The 22,922-nt window shown below is 45.4% G+C and overlaps 1 protein-coding gene and 2 long non-coding RNA genes across 11 annotated transcripts in view; 1 reads left to right on the top strand and 2 right to left on the bottom strand.

Moving 5' to 3' along the window:
* Positions 1–17,957, bottom strand: part of LOC127590863 (astrotactin-2-like) — a 138,471-nt gene extending 120,514 nt beyond the window's left edge. The window contains exon 1 of one of the 7 annotated variants that reach the window (XM_052050371.1): positions 17,483–17,957. In XM_052050371.1, the coding sequence (XP_051906331.1) occupies positions 17,483–17,870 (388 nt within the window). In that variant the 5' untranslated portion in view covers positions 17,871–17,957. The remainder of the gene's footprint in view (positions 1–17,482) is intronic. The other 6 variants (XM_052050372.1, XM_052050373.1, XM_052050370.1 and 3 more) reach the window with 6 other exon arrangements.
* The window catches only part of LOC127590903 (uncharacterized), a 355,000-nt gene that overhangs the window by 154,313 nt on the left and 177,765 nt on the right, over positions 1–22,922 (bottom strand). The gene's annotated exons all lie outside the window — the stretch shown is intronic.
* The window catches only part of LOC127590901 (uncharacterized), a 203,720-nt gene continuing 199,103 nt past the window's right edge, over positions 18,306–22,922 (top strand). For all 3 annotated transcript variants that reach the window (XR_007959786.1, XR_007959787.1, XR_007959785.1), the window contains exon 1: positions 18,306–18,501. This is a non-coding gene — a long non-coding RNA (uncharacterized LOC127590901). The remainder of the gene's footprint in view (positions 18,502–22,922) is intronic.

Here is a 22,922-nt window from a genome sequence, read left to right as displayed (position 1 = left end):
CTAAACAATATGAAGGGTTGGGGAAAGCAAGTCAACTTGGCGTGATGGTATATGTACCCAAAAGGCTTCACCGGCAACACGACTGCCGCGTACCGTCTAAGGCTAAGCCCTCAGCCGTCGATAGTGACAACACTGACCATGAAAATGAAAAGTAAAAGCAGATTAGTGGAAAAAAGCTCTGGCGGACCTTGGAGAATTTGCTGCTTGCAGAGATTGCACGTGCAGCTGGTTTTAAAAAATAAAAATAAAATGGAGAACAAAAAGGCGTTGCTGGGGCCCAACGGAGCGAACCGTGGTTACTGTGGTACACTAAGTTCATGGCGATTCGCTCAACGTTATTCATCTACGAGCGATGCTTTAATTGATGAACTGTCACACATCATCAAGACTCTCATCCGTGGAAAATATGGATTCCATAATTGCAGTCACCGTTAATATAAAACGCATTTTGATCATCAGATAGCCAGTCAAGCAGCTAGCTCGATGCTAGCGCAGAAGCTAACGTAGAAGCTCCTGATCAAACATCAAAGACACATGGACTGAAATGCGTGAGACAAAAGTGATTAAAAAGATTGAACAACACATCGCAGGTCTCCAAAGGCAAAAGGGAGCATCACCTTCTGGGTATGCCGTCTTCATTTACCAACACCGGAGACACGTGTAGTCAATCCTGTGGGTTTTACAGTCTGTGAACTACGCTTCTGCAGCCAACGACAAGCAATGAATTTAAATTGATGTTCGACCACGGCAACCCCGATAATTTATATTCATCTAATGGTCTTTTGGAGCAGACAGAAAGTCGTGCCTCAAAATGTTATGGTGATTTGATGTCAGCTTGCTGTGTTTTTTTTTTTTTTTTTTGGCCTGAACCTGTCTTTTGCCCAATTTATTGCAGCTCATTAGCGCGCCGAATCGGTCATCATTCATTGCGCCCTTAAGTAAGTGAGCATCTATGAAATCCAATTGAGCTTTACAGGCCACATATCGGGATAACACCTGTGAGGCTATTCCTCAGAGTTTTCATTATTTTGGGCCGATGAGCTTCATTTTACCGTCCTCTAATTTTGCATCTCCGGTAATTGTCTAAAGATTTTGTACAGGAATTTGACAACTACTTTAACGGTCTACTCATTCAATATTGTTCCGCCAAACAACTTTAGGAAAAAAAGGTTGCCATTTCATAAATGGAAACGAAAACTGCAGAGCACTGCAATGAAGATACACGTTTATCCATTTGGTGGAACACAAGACATGACATTTACTTGTGATTTATGCTTTGAACGACAAAACGCAGTTCAGCGTAGCAGGTATCGGAACGGTGACATCTCCAAGCAGTCATTTTCTGCTTAGTGCCAACCCGGTATGGGAAAACACGTTCAAAACTTTCAGGAAGAGATCCCGTGTGTGTGCGCTTGCCCTTAATTCTGCTGTCACATTTGCATAATACCATCCACACACGGAGTTTCTTCCCCGATGTCCGACTCGGCAGCTTGCGCCAGACGAAGAGCCGCCAATTTAAATGAGCTGCCGGACACAACGCTGTCTGCAAGGCGATCAAGTCCAAGTGAGAAAGTAAGCAAGAGCTGCCTTGAGATTTGCGATGCAAAAATTACCGTGAGCGGGGTAACTCAGAAGTTCAGCAAATTTGCAACTGTTTGCTGCGTGCGCCCACGTACGAGGCTTCGCTCCGCTCATTGACAAGCCACATGCCGCCTGCAGGGGGGAAAATTCAACAGACCAGACTCAAAATTAGATGCTATGTTCAACAAATGGCGAGCTGATGCTCCTTCTCCGGTCAAGAAAGGTATATTGGGCGATTGCACTGCAGTCGAGCAGGGGGTCAGTGGTTAATTAGCATCAGCCAGGAGCAGGCCCTTCAAAATGGCTCCAGAGGGGCTAAACTTGCAAGATGCAAAATTTGCAGGCATTTGCCACCTGACTGTACCGTAAATGGAAATGTTGGAGTAAAAAGGAAAAAAAAAAATAACAAAAAAAGCAAAAATCACAAACTGTATATCAGGTTCTAATGATAAAAACGGAATTGGGCAAGAAAGACCATCTGAAGGAAATGAGTTCCTAAAAATAGACATACGGTAATAGAACATTTCTCAAATGTGTCAACTTACATTTGACCATCAGCGTCTCCATCAAGCAATGATACAAGTCATTTATAATTCTATGACTTCCACAGTCCAGTGACCTTTTTTTTTTTTAGTGACCATTTTTTTTTCCATTCGGTCTAAATCCAACAATGACGATATTTGAAACTGAGCAGCAGCTTGATGGCAGGGATGCGTGCTTGCCAGAGCTCGCTCGTGTCCCGCTTGCTCGACGGAGAGGTGAAATCCACGCCAGCGCAGTGGGAAGTCGGCATTGCCGTTTGTATGTACGACTGCCAAAGTGTCGATAGTTTGGGGGGGATAACCAAAACCAACACAGGAGCAGGCGGATGTACAACTGCCAAAGTCGGAACATAAATACACAGAAAAAACCTTTGCGGATGACTTTCTCAGGAATTAGCGCTATGGCTAATGCTGCTCGGCACGCGGGGAAGGAAGAAACACGGCTTGGAAGGCCCTCCTACTAAAAACCAGGACATTGAGGACACTCTCCAGGCACATTTAAGTGGAAGCATTTCCGCTAGCGGTCCATCAAACCAAATATTAACTGAGGTGGATTGTTACGGCCCGACTGGTGACGCGTTGAACGCGTCAGTCGTGGCAACGATCCACAAATAAGAGATCTCATAACGAGGTGTCGCTTTGTGTTAGCACGCCGTTGTGCACTCTCCTAAACGCCAACAGGGAGCCTCCCGCAGTGAAGCACGTATTCAGCGAGCTTCTTCTCCCCCCCCCCCCATCCCCCTCCGGCCCCTCTTCCCACAGTCGTCTCCCCTATTGTGCCGTCTCCTTGTGTTACTATTTGAAGTCAAGTCGCTCATGCGCTTTCCCTTTCCAATGATAAGAATCACAGTCCTGGAAGTTGGATTTCTATCTATCCATCAATATTGCATTCACTTCACTGGCGCATCGGTTCGTATCGCAAGTAGGCGGATGAGTTTTGGAGTTTTGGATTGGTGGGTCCAATAAACGAACAAAAACAATGGGAGGAAATAAGACTGGAGCGCTCCACATGGTGTCCATGTTAACAAATAACCATTCACAATAAACCATTCCATTTTTACAACAACAACACGTCATGTTTTTGCTCTGATCGGTGGCCACTCAAAAGTTTTTAAAAAAATGAAAATAAAAACAGGTGAGAGAGACACTTGAAGGGTGCTTCGTGCATAATGGCTATGAGGCATTCGGCCTTAGCTATTTAACGATGTGTTAAATGCATCCAAAGGCGGGCCGCCAAGTGTTAATGGCAAGGACAAGCCTGTTAATCATCAGATGCACCTTTCCCGATTGCGTAATGCCTAAAGTCGGCCAAAACCACTTCCTGTTCACTTTCGGACACTTTTTGGAGTATCCCGTCATGTTTTGGGGCATCACGTTTTGGACTTCTAATAAGCCTTCTGATTAAAAATTGGCACCTAGGATATTGAAAAATATGGCCGTTCATATTTGTATTCCTTACGGGATAATTTCAAAAACAGACAAGGTCCTCCCCTCCTACGCCCTGTAACAGTTTTAGCGGTTTTGGTACAGTCAGCTGCAGCCTCTATCACCCTCTGGAGTCAATCCTTTTGCCACATTGGGAGTTTTGGTGATGCAATTCCGCAATTGGCAGCGATTTCAGAGAGGCCATCATTCAAAATAAAGCCTCGGAAAAATCAGACACTTGGATGCACACATGTTGACCTTTATATTTCAATTGTACTGATCATGACAGTCAGTCGCCAAGCAGAAAAGCCTTTGGGGACAACATCATCCCTGCTGAACACGAGTGCGCATTTCAAAATAAATTATGGCTTTTTTTTTTGGGGCAACTGACACGGAACAGCCTGACTCCTCGTACATGTTTTTGAATACACGGATAAATGTAAGAAAATGTCCTTTTTTTTTTAAAGCATTTCCTTGTGCAGTCAAAAAAAGTCAACCTTAGTTGGCACAATTCATTCTCGACTGATGGAAAAGTATGGGCGCAATTTGTTTAGCTTTTTGCTACAGTAAAGCAAAAAGGCCTCTTGAACTCATTAAAAAGTCAAGCGTGGGATTAACATACAAAATGCTCCGCTGGGTGTTTTTTTTTTTACATCTCGGTAAGTGTTTGAAAGGTACCATCTATCATCTTCGGCGGATAAACGGACTACGGCAAAATGTATTAAGCTCCCACAGGCCTAGGCGAATGGCTGCTTTGGCAAAGACAAAAAAAAACCCCAAAAAAACAAAAGGAGAATAAGAAGAGTATAATTAACCTTTCTTGTCACAACCTCACAACTCAAAAGTGGTCAGCACTCTAACGTTGCTAAAATATGCAACAGCCCTCGAGCCATGGGGGCGGGAAAAAAAAAGTGAACGTTGCAAAGGCAGTCACCGGAGTACTGCAGTCTGTTGAGCAGCAGTTTCCGATAGGGGCCAAGCACAAGCAAACAATCGCAACACTTTTTTACTATTTTTTTTTTACACATCACTAAAAGAAAAGCAGAGCTGACGGCAGTGGCAGCACCATTTGGACATTCAGTCGGGATTGATCAGAGGCACTTGAAATGGTGACAGGTTTGTCCGTTTAAAGTGAGTTTGAATGTGAAGTGTCACGTCCACATCGGTTTGCGATCCATATTGCCGGTGAACTGACTATGGCCGTCGGGAAAGAGCGTGCAAGAGACTGCATTATTGTACACTATGGGAAATAAATATAAAGACACCGTTTCCAATTTTCACATCAAATAGGTAAGCTGCGACCCAAGGCGTGTCTCGACATATTTGATGACTGAAACTCTGGAATGAATCGTCGTCTTACAGTTGAAAAATATCATCCTCCAAAGCTGCAAAAAAAGCTAACGAAAAGCAGTCTGCTGCGGCCAATGATTCCAATTAGCCTGATTGGAGACCGCAGGTCTGATCAAGTTCTCATAATTCCTTCATTCATTCATTCATTCATTCATCTTCCGAGCCGCTTGATCCTCACTAGGGTCGCGGGGGGTGCTGGAGCCTATCCCAGCTGTCTTCGGGCAGCAGGCGGGGGACACCCTGAATCGGTTGCCAGCCAATCACAGGGCACACAGAGACGAACAACCATCCACGCTCACACTCACACCTAGGGACAATTTAGAGCGTCCAATCAGCCTGCCACGCATGTTTTTGGAATGTGGGAGGAAACCGGAGCACCCGGAGAAAACCCACGCAAGCCCGGGGAGAACATGCAAACTCCACACAGGGAGGCCGGAGCTGGAATCGAACCCGGTACCTCTGCACTGTGAAGCCGACGTGCTAACCACTGGACTACCGGGCCGCCCAGTTCTCATAATATTCCCGCAAATTTAAAAATTGGAAGAATCCGCTGGGCAATTATTGGAGTAAGATTCATGCTGGAAAACGGGATTCCTTAAAAAATAAAATAAAATAGCTCATTCAAGGGGAACTGCAATCGTTATTGTATTAAATTGGGGCCACGTATCCAGTCACTAGTGCATCGACTCTTAATTGCATTTCATTCAAGAGGATAGCAGAGAAATCAGACCCCCCAAAAAAGAAAGAAACTGCTGAAGGCGCTCGATTTTGTTTCACTGTAATCAATTGAGAATTTCAAGACAAAAGCATCGCTTCCCCCAATTTGTGGAACTTTTGACGTGCCATCAAGGATGGAAAATCATTACCCGAGAGCGACGTGTTGCTTGCCAGCCCAATCGATTGTTTATTCGTCAATCCGCTCACTCCCTGAGCGGAAGAACACTCACTGCGTGAATCAAAAAATGTGATTTATTATTTTTCTTCGACATGTTGATCTCAGATTTATGTGAATCGCTCGCACAACCACGCAAAACCGATGTCAAATGTCACCGTAGTGAAGCTTTTGGACAATTACAAGCGCCCTCAAGTACGGTGACTGCGCCTCACTGACAGCGTATTACACGAGCCAAGACCGATACCCAGGAGACGAGTCCATAATTGCACGCACAACCCGCCGTGAAGAAGCCATCTGACCTTAAGCGACGGATGCACCCTCGCGCCTCACGCGGCTGCAGCCCGTCGAACAAACTGAGCAGCCTATTTTCAATTCAAACGCGACACGGACGCCGAACAAGTGAATCGATTCATATTAGCCTCTGGACAATTATCACCATAATGGCGAGGCCAATGCGAATGCACCAATGACTCCGGGAAACGCTTCAAATCAATTGTCTTTAGTGGTCAATACACATTTCCAGTGATGATTCTTGGCAGATTTGACGAATGTCTGACTTAAAGGAGAAGGAAGTTCCGGGCCGTGGACAAAGTACAGTAATCCCTCGCTTACCGCGGTTAATGGGGACCAAAACAACCTGCGATAAAGGAAGTAGCGACCAATTAACATATATATACATATATATCAAAAATTGCTCCACGTGGGCCTATGCGCTTGAGCAGAGTGCACACACACTAGCACACATAGTAAACAACACTTAGACACAGATTTTTGCGGACTTCAAATTTTCTATTTATTTTTTTATTTTTAATGAATGTTTGAAAAAAAATCCGCGATGCACCGAAGCCGCGATAAACGAACCGCATAATAGCGAGGGATCGCTGTATACTCAATTGAAGTGAATGGCTGGATGAATATTCACTCATTCATTCATTCATCTTCCGAGCCGCTTGATCCTCACTAGGGTCGCGGTGGGTGCTGGAGCCTATCCCAGCCGTCTTCGGGCAGTAGGCGGGGGACACCCTGAATCGGTTGCCAGCCAATCGCAGGGCACACAGAGACGAACAACCATCCACTCACACCGAGGGACAATTTAGAGCGCCCAATCAGCCTGCCACGCATGTTTTTGGAATGTGGGAGGAGACCGGAGCACCCGGAGAAAACCCACGCAGGCCCGGGGAGAACATGCAAACTCCACACAGGGAGGCCGGAGCTGGAATCGAACCCGGTACCTCTGCACTGTGAAGCCGACGTGCTAACCACTGGACAACAGGGCCACCCTGGATGAATATTACTTCACGTTAATGTGGGGATTTAAAAAAAAAAAATAAAATCCAAGCCAGGTCGCAGAGAAGCCATCAATTAGCCAGGCACAGAATCAACCTCATTATTCTGTTCTGGAAAGGAGCAACTCTCAACTTGACATCATAATTAGTTATAATTTCATGCGTTGCTGCTTTTTGTTTTCTTGAACGGGATAGAGTAGCAAAGAGTAACGCACGGGTTGCAACAACACAATCATCCGTGCGTCCATTCGTTTTCTGAAACCGCTCCTCATCGATCGCAAACGAAACCTAACCCGGCCGCGTAACAGCAAAAGAGTCTTTCACGGTGATGCGGCGTGCTTACGGTTTGTCTGGTAAAATTCAATCAAGTTTTAATAGCCCCTATTCTTCACGAGTCGCGAGTTCATCATTGGACAACCGCTAGAGTCGGCGATGTAAATGACTTTTGGAGATTTAAGTCATTCAACTCATGAGAGCCGCACAACCCTTTTTTTTTCTTTTTTTTAATCAGCATACGACTGCAACAGGCAAAAAACGAAAGATTGGATCCCGATTCAAGTTCTTACAACGCGGGACCACTTTCTAAAGAAGCCCGGGTTAAATGGGAGGGGTAATCTGTCAAAAAGCGTCAAAAATGGGATGATTTGACGGAGAGCCACCGTGAAATCAAGACGCGTGGCTCGTTGGGACTTTGCGAACAACTCATCAACATACTTTGATTCCGGAATGTATATTTTAGCTTCGGTTCAACAGGGAAGCAAAGAGAAAACTCACACTCGGAGCGAAAATATCCCGATCCCAACTGGATTTTGTCTGGAAGGCGCAAGAAAAAAAAACAACAACAACAACAACAAAAATCAATGTACTTAAAATGTATTTGTTTTGATCCTCGTAGGTGAGATGTTGACTTTCTTAAGTCTTGCAACCTTTAACAGCCGCGGGATCAATAGGTTGGAAAACAAAGAAGCCTTTTCAAATCCACTGCATTAAGTAGTCAAAGCCAGTGCCAAACGTGGAAAGCGCGCAAAACACTTGCGGCATCGGGAGAGGGAAAAAGAAAAAAAAAACATACAGTACATCTACATATCTATATGAATACAGATGCATATCAATTAGGTTAAAAGAGGAGAGGGCCGGCCCACGAGTTTATATCGTCCATTAAGGGACTATAATAATGACATATAAACGCAATTCATCTGATTGATGAGTCGCAGCCGGCCAACAATCATTTGACTACTTCATCAAAAGAGGCAGAGGGGCAAATCTCATTAGAGAGGAGCGAGAGTGCAAAAAAATGATTCCATTCTTGTTGTCCGAGAGTTTCTTACTCGCTCTGTCAAATATCGCACAAGCGAGCCTTAAACAAACAAACAAAAACAAAAAAGCCACAACCGCAACAGCATCCGCTCCAAAAAGTACCGCTAGCCAAATGCTAACACGGTGTCACTGCAAAAAAAAAAAAAAACGTGCAGAATTAAATGTCAATCCGGGTTTTGTAAGAAATTTGAAGCTTCGCGTGAGTGCTCTCAGCGCTGGTTATCTCCCAGGACACCACTCTGGGTGACCTTTGCTTTTTACTTAATCTTTAAGTGTGCTTACTTAACCCCAAAAAGCCCCGCCCCCCTCTGGAAATGCATATTTGATCTTCAGAAAGCCCGTGATGGGCCATCATCTTCGGTACTGTCACGACTTGGCATGAGAGATAAAATTGAACCTTGAGAAAAAATCGCGGACGAGGCGTTTTACAAGATCTGACCGCAATGTCAAAAATGAGTGTGAGTGAAAACATTTTTTTTTTGGGGGGGTGGGGGGGATTGTTCAATCCAATACACTGACGGCAGGGACGACTCACCCGCAAAAGGTCCGTTACAAGTGGCGTCAGCCCGGAGATCTGTAATTGTGAGGCAAACACAATTGCATCCTCGGCGTGTTAAATGGAGAGCCTGTGCGGTAACACGTGTCCACCTCCAGCATTGGGAGAAACGGTTTCCTGTGACATTTGAAACCCGGAGCGCTTCTTTGAAAAGGAGAAGAGACCAAACAGAGGGCAAGTATCAAGGTTCTTTAAGACCGGGGGGGCTCCTGCCACTGGGAGGATTTCATCTCTTCCACGCGTCGCAATGAAACGTTTCATCTCGTCAAATAGCAAAGATTCGTTTAGATATTGAAGATTCTTTATGAAGCTTCGCACTGACGTGATGGAGGAGTCATGAACCGCGCGCCGCATGACTAAACCGATGCACCTAAGCGGGCAAAAGTAAGTTTTTGAAATCTCCATTGTCAATTCAGTTGAGATGAAGTGCTCTGTGATAGGGGAGGCGATATTTACCAGACGAAAACTTCATCTCTGATTGCTTGAAAGCGCCGCTCTGAACGAACCCATTAATACTGTTTGTTGAGCTGTCTCATTACCGACTTAATCGTGCATTTGTCCCGATCGCGGTCATGTTACGGAACGGTGATCTCGCAATTGCGCTAATGAATGGAAAGGCACACACTGCGAAGGCGCACAACTTTATTATGATCCGTTAAGTTTCCGGAAATCGTCAAATCAACCGTAACGGGCGGTGAAATGTGGTGACAGTGACGGGGAAAAACATCTGCTCCACTTTCTATTGAATAATGAATGTTTAATCTACATCAGTTAATGAAAAAAAAAAAAAAGTTTCAGCCTCATCACCAAAAACCCTGCAACTTTTGCAGATCCATGCGCAATTGCGATTCAAAGTGGATATGTTATTCCCAAAAAATTCAAGCCGCAAAGTCAAATGGCATGCGAGTCATTCGTACCACAACACGTTGGGCTAATGCTAATGCTAAATAGGTTCGTGTGTATATATATATATATATATATATATATATATATATATGGGCGGCCCGGTAGTCCAGTGGTTAGCACGTCGGCTTCACAGTGCAGAGGTACCGGGTTCGATTCCAGCTCCGGCCTCTCTGTGTGGAGTTTGCATGTTCTCCCCGGGCCTGCGTGGGTTTTCTCCGGGTGCTCCGGTTTCCTCCCACATTCCAAAAACATGTGTGGCAGGCTGATTGAACACTCTAAATTGTCCCTAGGTGTGAGTGTGAGCGCGGATGGTTGTTTGTCTATGTGTGCCCTGCGATTGGCTGGCAACCGATTCAGGGTGTCCCCCGCCTACTGCCCGAAGACAGCTGGGATAGGCTCCAGCACCACTCGCGACCCTAGTGAGGATCAAGCGGCTTGGAAGATGAATGAATGAATGAATATATATATATATACACACACACACACACACACACACACACAGTCTAGTGTAATAAAGTAAATTATACATCACAAAGGTCTGTTTGACCTTCCTTCCTTCTGTTCCTTCTGTTTTGGCAAAATCGCGGATGCTCATTTTAAGTGATGACACACATTGTCATACCCCGAATCCATTTACTGTGTTCACTCCAGATTTTCGATAAACGTGTTTTGACTTGAATTGTGTCATGCTTCAGCTATCTGTGAATCCTGCTTTAATAAGGAAGGAAAAAGGAAAAAAAAAAAAAAAAAGGGGGCCAGCCTCAGTCTTGTAAACGGATCTGCTGGAAGCCTCTCGTCGCCTCTGGGCTGCAGGCTGTGAATCAGCGCGGCAGTAGCATCACAACAAAGAGGATGCAGGACAGGAGGAGGGACGGATGCGGAGTGATTTCTGGCGTTTGGCCCTTTTTCAACTCAAATTGCTTTTTTTTTTTTTTTTTTTGCTTTGCTGGGTTTCATTTTATGACGCTGTGACGCCACAGAGTCAATAGCCAATGGTCATGATTAGAGTTGGGGGTCGTTTGGACCCATAGCGGTTCTTCGATTCGATTCCAGCTGATAACGTTTCTCAATTCTGATTATTTAAAAAAAAAAATAATAATAATAATAATGCTGGCGGCCCGGTAGTCCAGTGGTTAGCACGCCGGCTTCACAGTGCAGAGGTACCGGGTTCGATTCCAGCTCCGACCTCCCTGTGAGCCATTATAGTGTTCAAATAACTGAACGCGGAAGCAGGACAATACATAAGTCACTTGTCGTACTGAAAGGCGAGATTCTAACCAAGCGCCGGAGGACATTGAGGCTTAGCACGAGGCTCACTGTGTCAACAAGGATGCAAGATGCTTCCTAACTTTTATTTCTCGACAGTATTTGCGGAAAGGAGTTTGTTTATTTGCAGAGGACAAAAGATCTCCTGTTATAAGTCAAGTCCTGGATTGGATAAACATTTCAAGCAAGCAAAACATGAGACAACCCGTCAACTGCAAGAGCAATTTCAAGGTTTGTTCTACTTGAGGAGAGTCGGAGCCACACAAGTGAAAACACAAAACGTCCCCTTTGCTGCCGCCGCTTTCAATATGCACGCCGATCCGAACCGTCTGCCCCATAAATACCTGCGGCAACATAATGGGCTGCAAATCCGCACTGCTCACCTTGAGCCTTGAACCGGTCTAAAGACGGATCAGCGAGTCGCCACCTCGGGGAGGCAACGCTCGGCTGTGTTCGTACTTCTAAGGGTAATTGCTGACAGATCTGAGCTTAATCCACCATCAGACAACATACCTAGAAAAAAAAAGTGCACGTGTTGTCTTTTTTTTTTTTTTTCCCAAACGCGAAGGGGGGTAAGACAGCCGGGTCATACCAATGAGCATGCGATGCGTGGGGCCCAATACTCCCCCTTCAGGTTTGCTGAGAACATTTCCGCCTGCGTGAAAAGATGCAAAGTGGGGAAAGTGTGATCGCAGCCGTCCATAATATTCATTCATTCATCTTCCGAGCCGCTTGATCCTCACTAGGGTCGCGGGGGGTGCTGGAGCCTATCCCAGCTGTCTTCGGGCAGTAGGCGGGGGACACCCTGAATCGGTTGCCAGCCAATCGCAAGGCACACAGAGACGAACAACCATTCGCACTCACACCTAGGGACATTTTAGAGTGTTCAATCAGCCTGCCACGCATGTTTTTGGAATGTGGGAGGAAACCGGAGCACCCGGAGAAAACCCACGCAGGCCCGGGGAGAACATGCAAACTCCACACAGGGAGGCCGGAGCTGGAATCGAACCCGGTACCTCTGCACTGTGAAGCCGACGTGCTAACCACTGGGCCGTCCATAACAGTTCGATTTAGCCAATGAAATGTAGCTTTGGCGTTGTGTCATCGGGTCGGCGAATTTCCTCTCGGTAGATCAGCACAATGCCGCCATTGTGTCTGACTTCTTTTGTAGCTCACCAACCACACACGGCAAAGAAAATGCCAACGCCGTGAATGGGGAAAATATTACTCGACTGACTAACGGGCAGGCTACAAAGAAGACTTATGACTCGTGTGGCCTTCTGTAGATAAAGCCAACTCAGACAAATGTGCAAATGCAACGGCGCGGAGGGAGGGAAAAAAATAAAAAAAAGTGTCCCCAAAAGAAAATGCGAGTCATTGCACAATTCGAAATTGGACGAGGTGTTGGGGACGCGCAAGAGCTGGAACGCTTCCGGGGTGCAGAGGAAAATCTGGCGGGAATCGAATTTAACGGGTCTTAAACATTATTGTGATCGGCTTACATCAACAAAGACTCCCTCTCTTTTTCCTCCTTTTCATGTCGCTCGTCACGTGTGTAATTACGATAGCAATATGATTTCGGTAATTCCTTTAGTCTTGACGACTCAGGAGAATTGCCACAATGGCCGCGATGATGCGCCTTCTCTTTCAAGATTATCCCCACTCAGACCTTTTAAATTAAAAGCCTGTGAGCTTGTGCAAAAGATGCACCTCAAAAACCAGCCCGGTTTGAACATTCATCATGCATGGCAAAAAAATAAAAGTTTGGATTCCTTGGCGTCGTTTGCCGTGCCGGTCGAAGCCTATCAATTCACATTGGGACGAAAAGTCATTGCGCGGGTTGTGAGATTTGTTACTCGCCAAATGCTCCAAAGTGGGTTCACGATTTACGAGAGAGGCTAAAAAACAGGGCAACTTGCAATGCTTGAAAATTCGACTAATATTTGGTCGAAGTGAGGAAACGTGACCCACATGCAAAATCATTTGGCATGCGATACGGCGCCCCAGAGCGCTCTATGCAAGTTGTTTCCAGATACAATCCCCCCCACCACCTCAAGTATCGATGATAATTAATCGAGAATTGAATCGTTAAACAGAATTGATTATGGAATCGAAATCGTAAAAATCTCGTCGATTTCCAACCTTCTGAAAATTGCTCCCTCTGTGCGCAATTATGCGGCACTTGAAGTAAAAAAAAAAAAACAGAGGTCTGAAAAATCAACACAAAGTGCCTAAATGCACCATTCCGTGCAAATTGACCGAGGGCCTTACATGCATGACAACAAGGAAAGAAGAATGAAAGGGGTGTGGGTATGGGGGGGGCAGGGCGGGGGCAACAATATCTTTCAGAGTTCATCCATTTTCCGTGACACTCGCGGTCATAAATCAAAGCCGAGCAGGCAGACCGCAACAGGATGAGTACTTGCACTCCCTACCCAAGCCTTCATTCATTCCCGAAACCTCAATGGTGCCTTCAATAATGGAGGAGGAGATGCAAGACAGCGCTTCCATTGTGGTTTGTGCAGCATTTGGCTAATAAGCAAGCAACAACCTCAAATTGAAACAAAACACACCGCAATCTCCTGAAAACGCAATGTCATTTCAGACGACTTAAAACGTCCCATCCTTGGCGTCCTTCCATGGCTAAAGGCTGACCCACTCGGGCCGTGTTTCATTTCAATCTGCCGTATATTTTTTTGCTACAAGGCAAGGGAAAAGTCATTTGTCATACACAGAACTAAACGTCGGTATGAAGGTCCCCGAAAACCTTTCAGTGCGCTTACATAATGACAAAATGTTGACAGAGTTACACGATGCGTTATTTTTTTTTCCATTTGGCCATTTCACAAATCAAATATGTGTTGTGCTGCTCAAGACTCCTCAAACCGATGCTGACGAGCTCACGGCTTCACAGAAACATTAAGAGCGCGCGTACGACCGCTTGGTGTCTGCACAAAAACGCTTATGAAAACCAACATCAAGTTTTTGTGGGGCTTTAAAGTGAATTAGACGCAGAGCGACTAAAGACGTGATGACTGCTGGCCGTGTGTTTGCGTGTGGCGGGTAGACTCCAAAAAGGCTTTATTTCAACAATCGTAAGAGGAAAAGAAACATTTACAAGACAATAACCATGACAACATAATTATTTAGGAGCAGTTTGCAGTGTACAATTACTCGCTATCCAGATAGGTGGATGGATGATTCACGGATAAATGGAGATAGATCACCAGTGATGATAATTCTTGCTGCTAGCTAGCTAAAAAAAAAGCTAACGTATCCGAATGCTTCACTCAGTGCTCCATCTTGGATCTATCATATTGCTATCTGGCGAATAGATGGATGATGGATGGACCGGTGCTGAGCTAACGTAGCAGCTACATGACTCATTAAACAGGGCTCAAATCCATAACAACTATTTAAGTCTTATTTACGTCTCTTTCTCAGTATTTAGCCATGGGTGGATGGATGCTAAGCTAGGGTAGCAGTCGACATTGTTCAAATATTCACTAAGTGCTTGTCCCACAGACCTCAAATGCATGACATCTATTTGAAGTTGAAAGACACCCAACGTACTGTTGTTTTTGTCTGTAGCCATGGATGACAAGCTAAAGTAGCAGTCTACACCGTTGCTCCTTCTTATTAAACAGAACGCAAGCGCAAAATAACAATAGAAGTTGGAAGACATTCAACCGAAGTGCCAAAGTTTTTTCAGTATTTAACCACTGATGAATGGAGGGGTGCTAAGCTAATGAAGCCGACCGGCTCAAGTTGTAAATTTGCTAGGCGGCTGCCTGAGAGCACAGAGAAGCCCTTTTTTTTTTCACACCAGTCGATGAGAACAGAAGGTGATTTACTAGCTTAGTGCTCGCAGCCCTTCGCCGTCCTGCCAGCGTTTTAGACTCCCTGCAGCAGCTCTGAAGGAAAATTAAGACCAAGGGAAGAGATTAAAATAACACAGCGGCTAAATATAGTCCAAAAAAAAAAGTCATTTTGAAGTCACAGCGTTCTCACAGTAGCCACCGTTTATTTGGTCCACTATTCACTGTAAAGTGGTGAGATAAATCCCATTGTTTTGTGGTTTAACAACAACCAAGGCTAACAAATTAATTTAGCAACAAAATTTCCTTTCCACTGGAAAAAATATGAAGAAAATATGATGGCAGTCGCTCCTCAATAAGGACTTTGGAACCGGACGGTCACAGTTGGAGGACCACTGCAAAGCGGGCAACTGTAAAATGGCACCTGGTTGCTAGAGAGAGAGACTATGGGGGTATAAATTCCCCTTGAAGGATTATTATGATTATAATCTAATATAGCTTTTCTTTTTAAAGGGCAAACGTTACAGGGATGAAAAATCTTCCATTGAAAAAAGTGACCTCAATTTCCTGTCAAAATCATATTGAGGTTTTTGTTTTTTTGTTTTTTTTTAAACCACTTTGCCCATGACAAACCTCTCGACAAAGTGGACATACATTAAATACCTTCCAAATGCTCCTTTTAAGGAGACAATATTCCACTCTGTAGATTCGTGGACATACGGACAGATGGAAATTCAGCTAGCATAGCAAATGTGACAACATTTCGGTTCTGACTGCTCAGTACAATCAGATGAACGAGAACTGAACGAGACTGGAATGTTAACTGATACCTCCATTTTTTTCCCCCACTTCTATGACAATCAAGAAAGTCAATGATACATAAAAGAATTCCTGCGCCGTTAGCAGCATATCTAACACCACAGCAGTTTGACTCTGGAACACATGAACTTTATTCCAATGGGGTTTTGTGCTGTTATTTGCATAAGCCTAGCTCACAAAAACAAGAAAGAATAACAAAAACATTGTCTCCTTGGTGGAGAATAAATACATAAATAAGAATTCAAAACAAAAACAACCATTTCCTTCAAGCAAAGCTGTTGTTCGACAACAGAGCCCTTTCCACCCCAGACCCTCGATTACGATCAACCAAAGTGAGTCTTTACACTACAGATCAAAATAAAAAGTAGAACATTTCCACAACCTGTCAACCTAGCAGCGGGGTTGCCATTTTATCTATTCCCTCATCTCTGTGTGTGTTTTCACTTATTGCCTGACAGTGACGCAAAAGTCTAGCTAAGCGTCTCATTGAGTGGAAGTAACACTAGCCATCGTGCGTGACGTGAATGTCCGCGCGTGCGAGTGTCTTGGCGTGAGAGTAAAATATCAATTTCATGCATATTTGCAAGACCAAATTGCATCCCTTGATTGGGGCACAGAGAGGGCGAGGGTGTCCATGAAATGTAATCGTATTCCAGCTACATGAGGAGAGCAGCAATGAGGAGGGGGAAAGAAAAGAGTTTCGAACTTTAAACGGTGTGCAGTGAGGGAAATCACTTTTCAACGGATCTGGAGTTGAGGGAAGAGCCAAACTTGTGTTGTCTTGGGGGTCAAAAGAGCACGAGGGCAACACGGAAAGGAAACATTCCGAAATAATGTGAATTTTCAAGAAGCGACTGAAAATATTACAAGGAATTGGTAATATTATGAAAATAAACTTATCATTGATACTTTTCAACCCAAACATTTGTGGATCTTTCTGCTGCAGAAACATATATGTTAAGTTACTTTTTTTACGAACGGGAAACAAGTGGCCGTACCGAAGCCACTGGTATGTGATTTTTTCTGTGCACCAGCATTGGAATATCGCCAGTCAACACAAAATATGAAAGATAAAATACTGAAAAATACAGCAAGATGTCAGAGGCGGTGATAATAGGCCTAAGCATGATTGTGTCATTTCATTTTGTTGCTAACAATAAGACTCCAGCTTTAAGCAAATCTCTCGGAGGTTGACGGTGGCTGTCGGCCTTTAAAACTCAAATTATTTACATTTCTTTGTAAGTTTTTTCAGAATAAAAAATACATTCTCATGTACGATTTCAACTTTTTTTCCTCATATTGTGAAAATGGTTCTTGTAACTGAGGGCCATGTTATTTTAACAAGATGTATCTTTTTTTTTAATGGAAACCAATGAAAATGAAATGTTCTCAAGTAGGGAAATATGATGATGACTTTGCTCATACTCTCATCAGCCCATTCACACAGCAGAGTACTGCTCATGACTTATGATGATGATGATTATTTTTAAATAACAATAATATCTTCCACAACCTGTCCACTAGCAAATTGAACTCTTTGGGCAACATTAAGAGGACAACAGTAGTGTGAGATGAAACACAGGTGTGTGTTTAAATATCAACAATCATTGATACAAATGTTGACTGAAGAAATGCATCCAGGTTCCACCACCACCACCATAATCATTATATGCCAATGTGACACAGCGGGGGGGAGAAGTCAGCAGAAGATTGATTCTTACCGAGTGCGAAGTAAGGCAGAGCCGTATTGTCGAGATCATCCATTACGGAAATCCGACCAGGTAGATCCGTCCTGACGAACAACAGGAGCCGGGATTCCCCACCACCTCCTCCCGGTCCTCCTCCAGCGGTCCCCGCAGCTCCGGCCGAGGCGCCCCCTCCACCTCCGACCGAGCTCCCGGAGGCTCCCACGCCGGTAAAGCTGAACTCGTTCTCCCGGAGCACGGGGAGCGTGGAGACGGTGACGCTCTTGAGCTCGCACGGAGCGCTCGCGGCGTGTCCGTTTCCGCCGGGCGTTCCCTCGTCGGTGGCGCCGGCGGTGGTCGGCGCGAGCCCCGCGAGGAGTAGCAGCAGCAGCAGCAGCAGCGGCGGCGGCGCGGTGCTCGCCATTTGGGCACCCTCCGCCCCCAGCTCCTCGTGCGTGGTTGTGCCGCTTTGAGAGCGCCGAGCCGAGTGGCCGTGCACTTCCGAGAAGGGAGCAACCAGCCAGCCACGAGCTCGCTTTGCACACGGCGATGCGCGGCCGTCCAGGAGGCGGCAGCACAGGTGAGCTGGAGACGGGGGAGGGTGAGTGATGAGGTCGAAGAATCCGAACCTCCAGCCGCCCACGTGTCACGTCATCCGAGCTTGGTTGTCACTCTCCAGTGAACAAGAGAGTGGTGTATTTTCAAAACATGAGACTCTGACTGACTTTTTTAAATTAAAAAATATATATCATACATTCCAGATTATTATTTTTTGTTTGTTTTTGTTTTTTTTATTGATGGTACAGCCCCTCAATAAGAGGTGGCAGTGGGTGCAACATTCCTTAATGAAACATCCACAGTTTGGGAATCATGAAATAAAATTCAGGGCGGCCCGGTAGTCCAGTGGTTAGCACGTCGGCTTCACAGTGCAGAGGTACCGGGTTCGATTCCATCTCCGGCCTCCCTGTGTGGAGTTTGCATGTTCTCCCCGGGCCTGCGTGGGTTTTCCCCGGGTGCTCCGGTTTCCTCCCACATTCCAAAAACATGCGTGGCAGGTTGATTGAACACTCTAAATTGTCCCTAGGTGTGAGTGTGAGTGCGAATGGTTGTTCGTTTCTGTGTGCCCTGCGATTGGCTGGCAACCGATTCAGGGTGTCCCCCGCCTCCTGCCCGAAGACAGCTGGGATAGGCTCCAGCACCCCCCGCGACCCTAGTGAGGATCAAGCGGCTTGGAAGATGAATGAATGAATGAAATAAAATTCACATAAATAACACAATTCACTTCGAATCCAGTGTGTCCAAAAGCAAATGCCAACGGTTCAAATGGAGAAGGTTCTAACGTGAAAAGTAATTTGAAGCTCATGGAAAGGTCTGCATGTGTACAGGCCATTATATTAGGTACACCTGCAATGCAATCCAAGGCAGGAGCTGTGTCCAAAAGTGTTGTCTTTGCAAAGATAATACTATTAAGAAGAGAGAGAGAATGTCTGACAACTTGTACCATTATTGCCTACCAAAGAATTTGCACTTCATTTTATTCTACATGTTGGTCGACTTGTCTTTAGCCATGATAGTCAACGTGACTTGATTTCAACCATTTCCTTGACAGTACATACAGGTATGAGCCATTATTTGCCATCATTCAACCAATACAACTGCTCACATAGGTCTCCTCCAACTTTTTGGACATGCATACGAGAGAAATGAATCCCACTGTTGCAACCCGGAATGTTTCACCTGAGAGGTCCCAGTTGCAATTACAGAGCATTCACTCTATCGCGGAGTAATTCACTCTGGCTGACTGCGCCACTGAATGAGAATGAGACAATCTATGAAAGCGCCATCGTCACCGTCACTGTCGTCTTGGAACTACACCATGGGATTTGCACCCATTTTAAAAGGCAATTATGAGGAATTAACGTCGTTGGAATGCCTTATTAAAAAAATAATAATAATAATCACATAGTTTTTGTTTTCACAGCATGACATCAAAATGTTGGCTGCTCACAAACAACCCTTTTTTTTCCGTTGTACTTCTGTTCACAATGTGTTACAGTCTCATGTGAACACAGTAACCACTCCAAAGGCGTCATGAAAAACATGTATTACGAAAAGCGCTAGCTGTTTCTTCCGTGTCTTTCACTCAATATAAAGAATAATTGATGCAACAGCTACCGCCCACTGGGGAACTGTCAGAGTCGCGTTTCGAGTTCCTTCCTCGGGAGAGTGGCGAGCAGACTCACAAGGGCGTTCGTTGTACTCAAATTCTTGTTATTTACGTGACAGCCGCTGTGACACACTTAATAGTGAGCCGCCACGAACCCAAACGAACAACCACATGCTGCTTCATCACGTCTGACTGAAGATTTTATGATTTTGACTGCCAGTAAACTGCCTGTTCGGGTAGAATTTCTGCAGCAGTACCAAGAACAGGCTGTGAGAGGCAGTATGGTGCCACAGAGCAGCCGGATTGCCAGAAGTTACCAAGTAGGGAGTATCGGGAGGCAAAATCAGAGTAGCAAGCCTTACTCCTCGCTAATTTGGTAACTACATTGTGATGCAAAGTCTCAATTTTCATTGGCGTGAATCACACGAGAGACACGTGCAAACAATCACAAGCAAATGCTTCGAGCAAGGTTTAGGATTGGATTTTTGGATTTGGACAAACCGCTCACACAAACGACAAAGCGACAAAGTCAGAAGGAAAGTGTGAAACTTAAATCCACGCAACTCACGAGACAACGAGGAACATCTGGACAAGACTAGAGTCGCTGAGGGAGATGATTGCCAAACACGAGGAGGTGGACACGAAAACCTAACGAGACAGATATGACCCAAAAAAAAAAAAAAAAACAAGACCAAATAATATCAGACCAAAACCAGATCACCAAAATTTACATCATGGCAAGCCTCCATCGTTTTCAGAGCAGAGCGAGGAGGAAAAGCCACTTTGAACTCACCCCACAACATGAAAATAATTGCTCAGAGAAATCCCAGAACAGACATTTGCTGACTTTGATCGCAATGGAGGAAAAATACATGAATTAGGCTTGGATTAAAATCAAACACTTGTAATACAGTAAAAAAAAAAAAATAAAGAAAAAAAATCAAACACATTGACATCTTAATGTAGGCAAGGGGGGGGGGGGAAGGCCTTGGGGTCAACAATGTCACGATGGGCCTTCGGGGGCTCCTATTTGCATAAAGCCAAAATTAGCGATGCGACTTAGCTCGGCTATGTTAGCGCTTGTGGCTTCACTTGGTGGCTGACGGTGAACATTTATGTTTTCGTTTCTGTCTGGCACTAAATGCCTTTGAATATGCAAAATTACCATTGGTGGCTCCAGACTGAATTTATTTCATTGTTGCACTTTTGCACAAGTTTTGGGAGTAAAACAGAGTCTGCTGCAAACGTCATATTTAAAAACAAAGCTAAGCTTCCAAATTCAAAGTCTCTTTCATAACACGAGAAAAAAAAAAAAAACCTCAGGAGTGACGTGATACTTGTTATGAACGCTTCATGGTGTGTGCATGCGCGGCAAAATGTACCCTGCACACCCCCACCTCGGGCTGACCTAATGCGCCCTTTCTCGGAGGCGCTCTGACGCCGTAATGTTCAAAATGAATGCAGCAAAATGAAGCGCCGCCTGATGTCACTTATTTCTTGCCGCGGATTTTTCCTTTTCAGGAAAGTGCAACATAAATAGTTTGTCTTGTTTTCATGAATAAATGAAGGGTGCAGCCACGTACAACGGTGTGAATTATTAGGCCGTCATAACGGCAAGAACATTTCTTATTGCTTCAGAAAAGATATTTGGACGCGTTGGAAGGAAGTTACACCACCAGTGCCGTATGAAGCCTACTTTTGAAAAACCCGAAATTAGTCAGTGACATGGAGAGAAACCTACATTGCCTCCTCTGTGTCTAATATTCATTCATCTTCCGTACCGCTTGATCCTCACTAGGGTCGCGGGGGGTGCTGGAGCCTATCCCAGCTGTCTCCGGGCAGTAGGCGGGGGACACCCTGAATCGGTTGCCAGCCAATCGCAGGGCACACATAGACGAACAACCATGCACGCTCCCACTCACACCTAGGGACAATTTAGAGTGTTCAATCAGCCTGCCACGCATGTTTTTGGAATGTGGGAGGAAACCGGAGCACCCGGAGAAAACCCACGCAGGCCCGGGGAGAACATGCAAACTCCACACAGGGAGGCCGGAGCTGGAATCGAACCCCGTACCTCTGCACTGTGAAGCCGACGTGCTAACCACTGGACTACAAGGGGCCGCCCCCTGTCTACTATTCTAATATGATGATTCAAAAAAAGTTTCATTCCCACCTGTTTCTAAGTCTGCATGATGTCAGAAACTGTTTCTAGGTGAGAAACAAGGCGCTGACTGAAATCTCAACTGACCAGTACCGGGGGGCAGTCGAACACTGAATTTGCAATCTCGCAATCCCCGAGAGTGCACGACGTCGCTCGCATTGACCGCAGCTCCTGGTTGAATGTAAACAAACAACTTTTTTGACAGCATTCAGTTCATGTGTTGGTGGGTAACCTTTAATGCCCGGCGATAATAATTCAGAACCACCAGAAGACTATAGCCTCACTTGAGCTCTTTATTGAATGCCAGAAAAGATCAAACACACAGCTGCGGAACCGTTTTTTTTTTTTTTTTCTGCTGAGTGGGGAAGAAGGTGTAATATGCCCAAAATGCTTCCTATTCTCTATACTCACTGAGCCACAACCACTCTGCAGTTTTAGCCGGTTCCAACCTGATACGTGTGCCGGAGTGCAGATAGATAGGATGATGTTGAGCCAGGAGGAAATGTCACAGCGACACAACGGTCACCTACGTCATTATTTGCGCCAAAGACTCCCAAGTTTAATGGTCCGCGTAATAATCAATGGAAGGAAACCGTTGAATTATTTCACTGCTGTTTTTGGTTCAAGTATCTTGGGGTCTTGTTCACGAGTGGGGGCAGGAGGGACCGGGAGATCGACAGGCGGATCGGTGCAGCGTCAGCTGTGATGCGGACGTTGTATCGGTGTGTCGTGGTGAAGAAGGAGCTGAGCCAAAGGGCGAAGCTCTCAATTTACCGGTAGATCTACGTCCCAACCCTCATCTATGGTCACGAGCTAAGGGTCGTGACTGAAAGAACGAGATCCCGGATACAAGCGGCCGAAATGAGTTTTCTCCGCAGGGTGTCCGAGCTCTCCCTTAGAGATAAGGTGAGAAGCTCGGTCATCCGGGAGGGGCTCCGAGTCGAGCCGCTTCTCCTCCACATCGAGAGGAGCCAGATGAGGTGGCTTGGGCATCTGATTCGGATGCCTCCTGAACGCCTCCCCGGTGAGGTGTTCCGGTCATGTCCCACCGGGAGGAGACGCAGAGGAAGACCCAGGACACGCTGGAGAACCCAACATGTACAGTTTGGGTACACAGATGAGGTGGCTTGGGCATCTGATTCGGATGC

Source organism: Hippocampus zosterae, chromosome 18 (genome assembly GCF_025434085.1).
Source record: "Hippocampus zosterae strain Florida chromosome 18, ASM2543408v3, whole genome shotgun sequence".
In the NCBI taxonomy this organism is placed as follows: Eukaryota; Metazoa; Chordata; class Actinopteri; order Syngnathiformes; family Syngnathidae; genus Hippocampus; species Hippocampus zosterae.
This window is presented reverse-complemented; position numbering and strand designations above follow the sequence as displayed.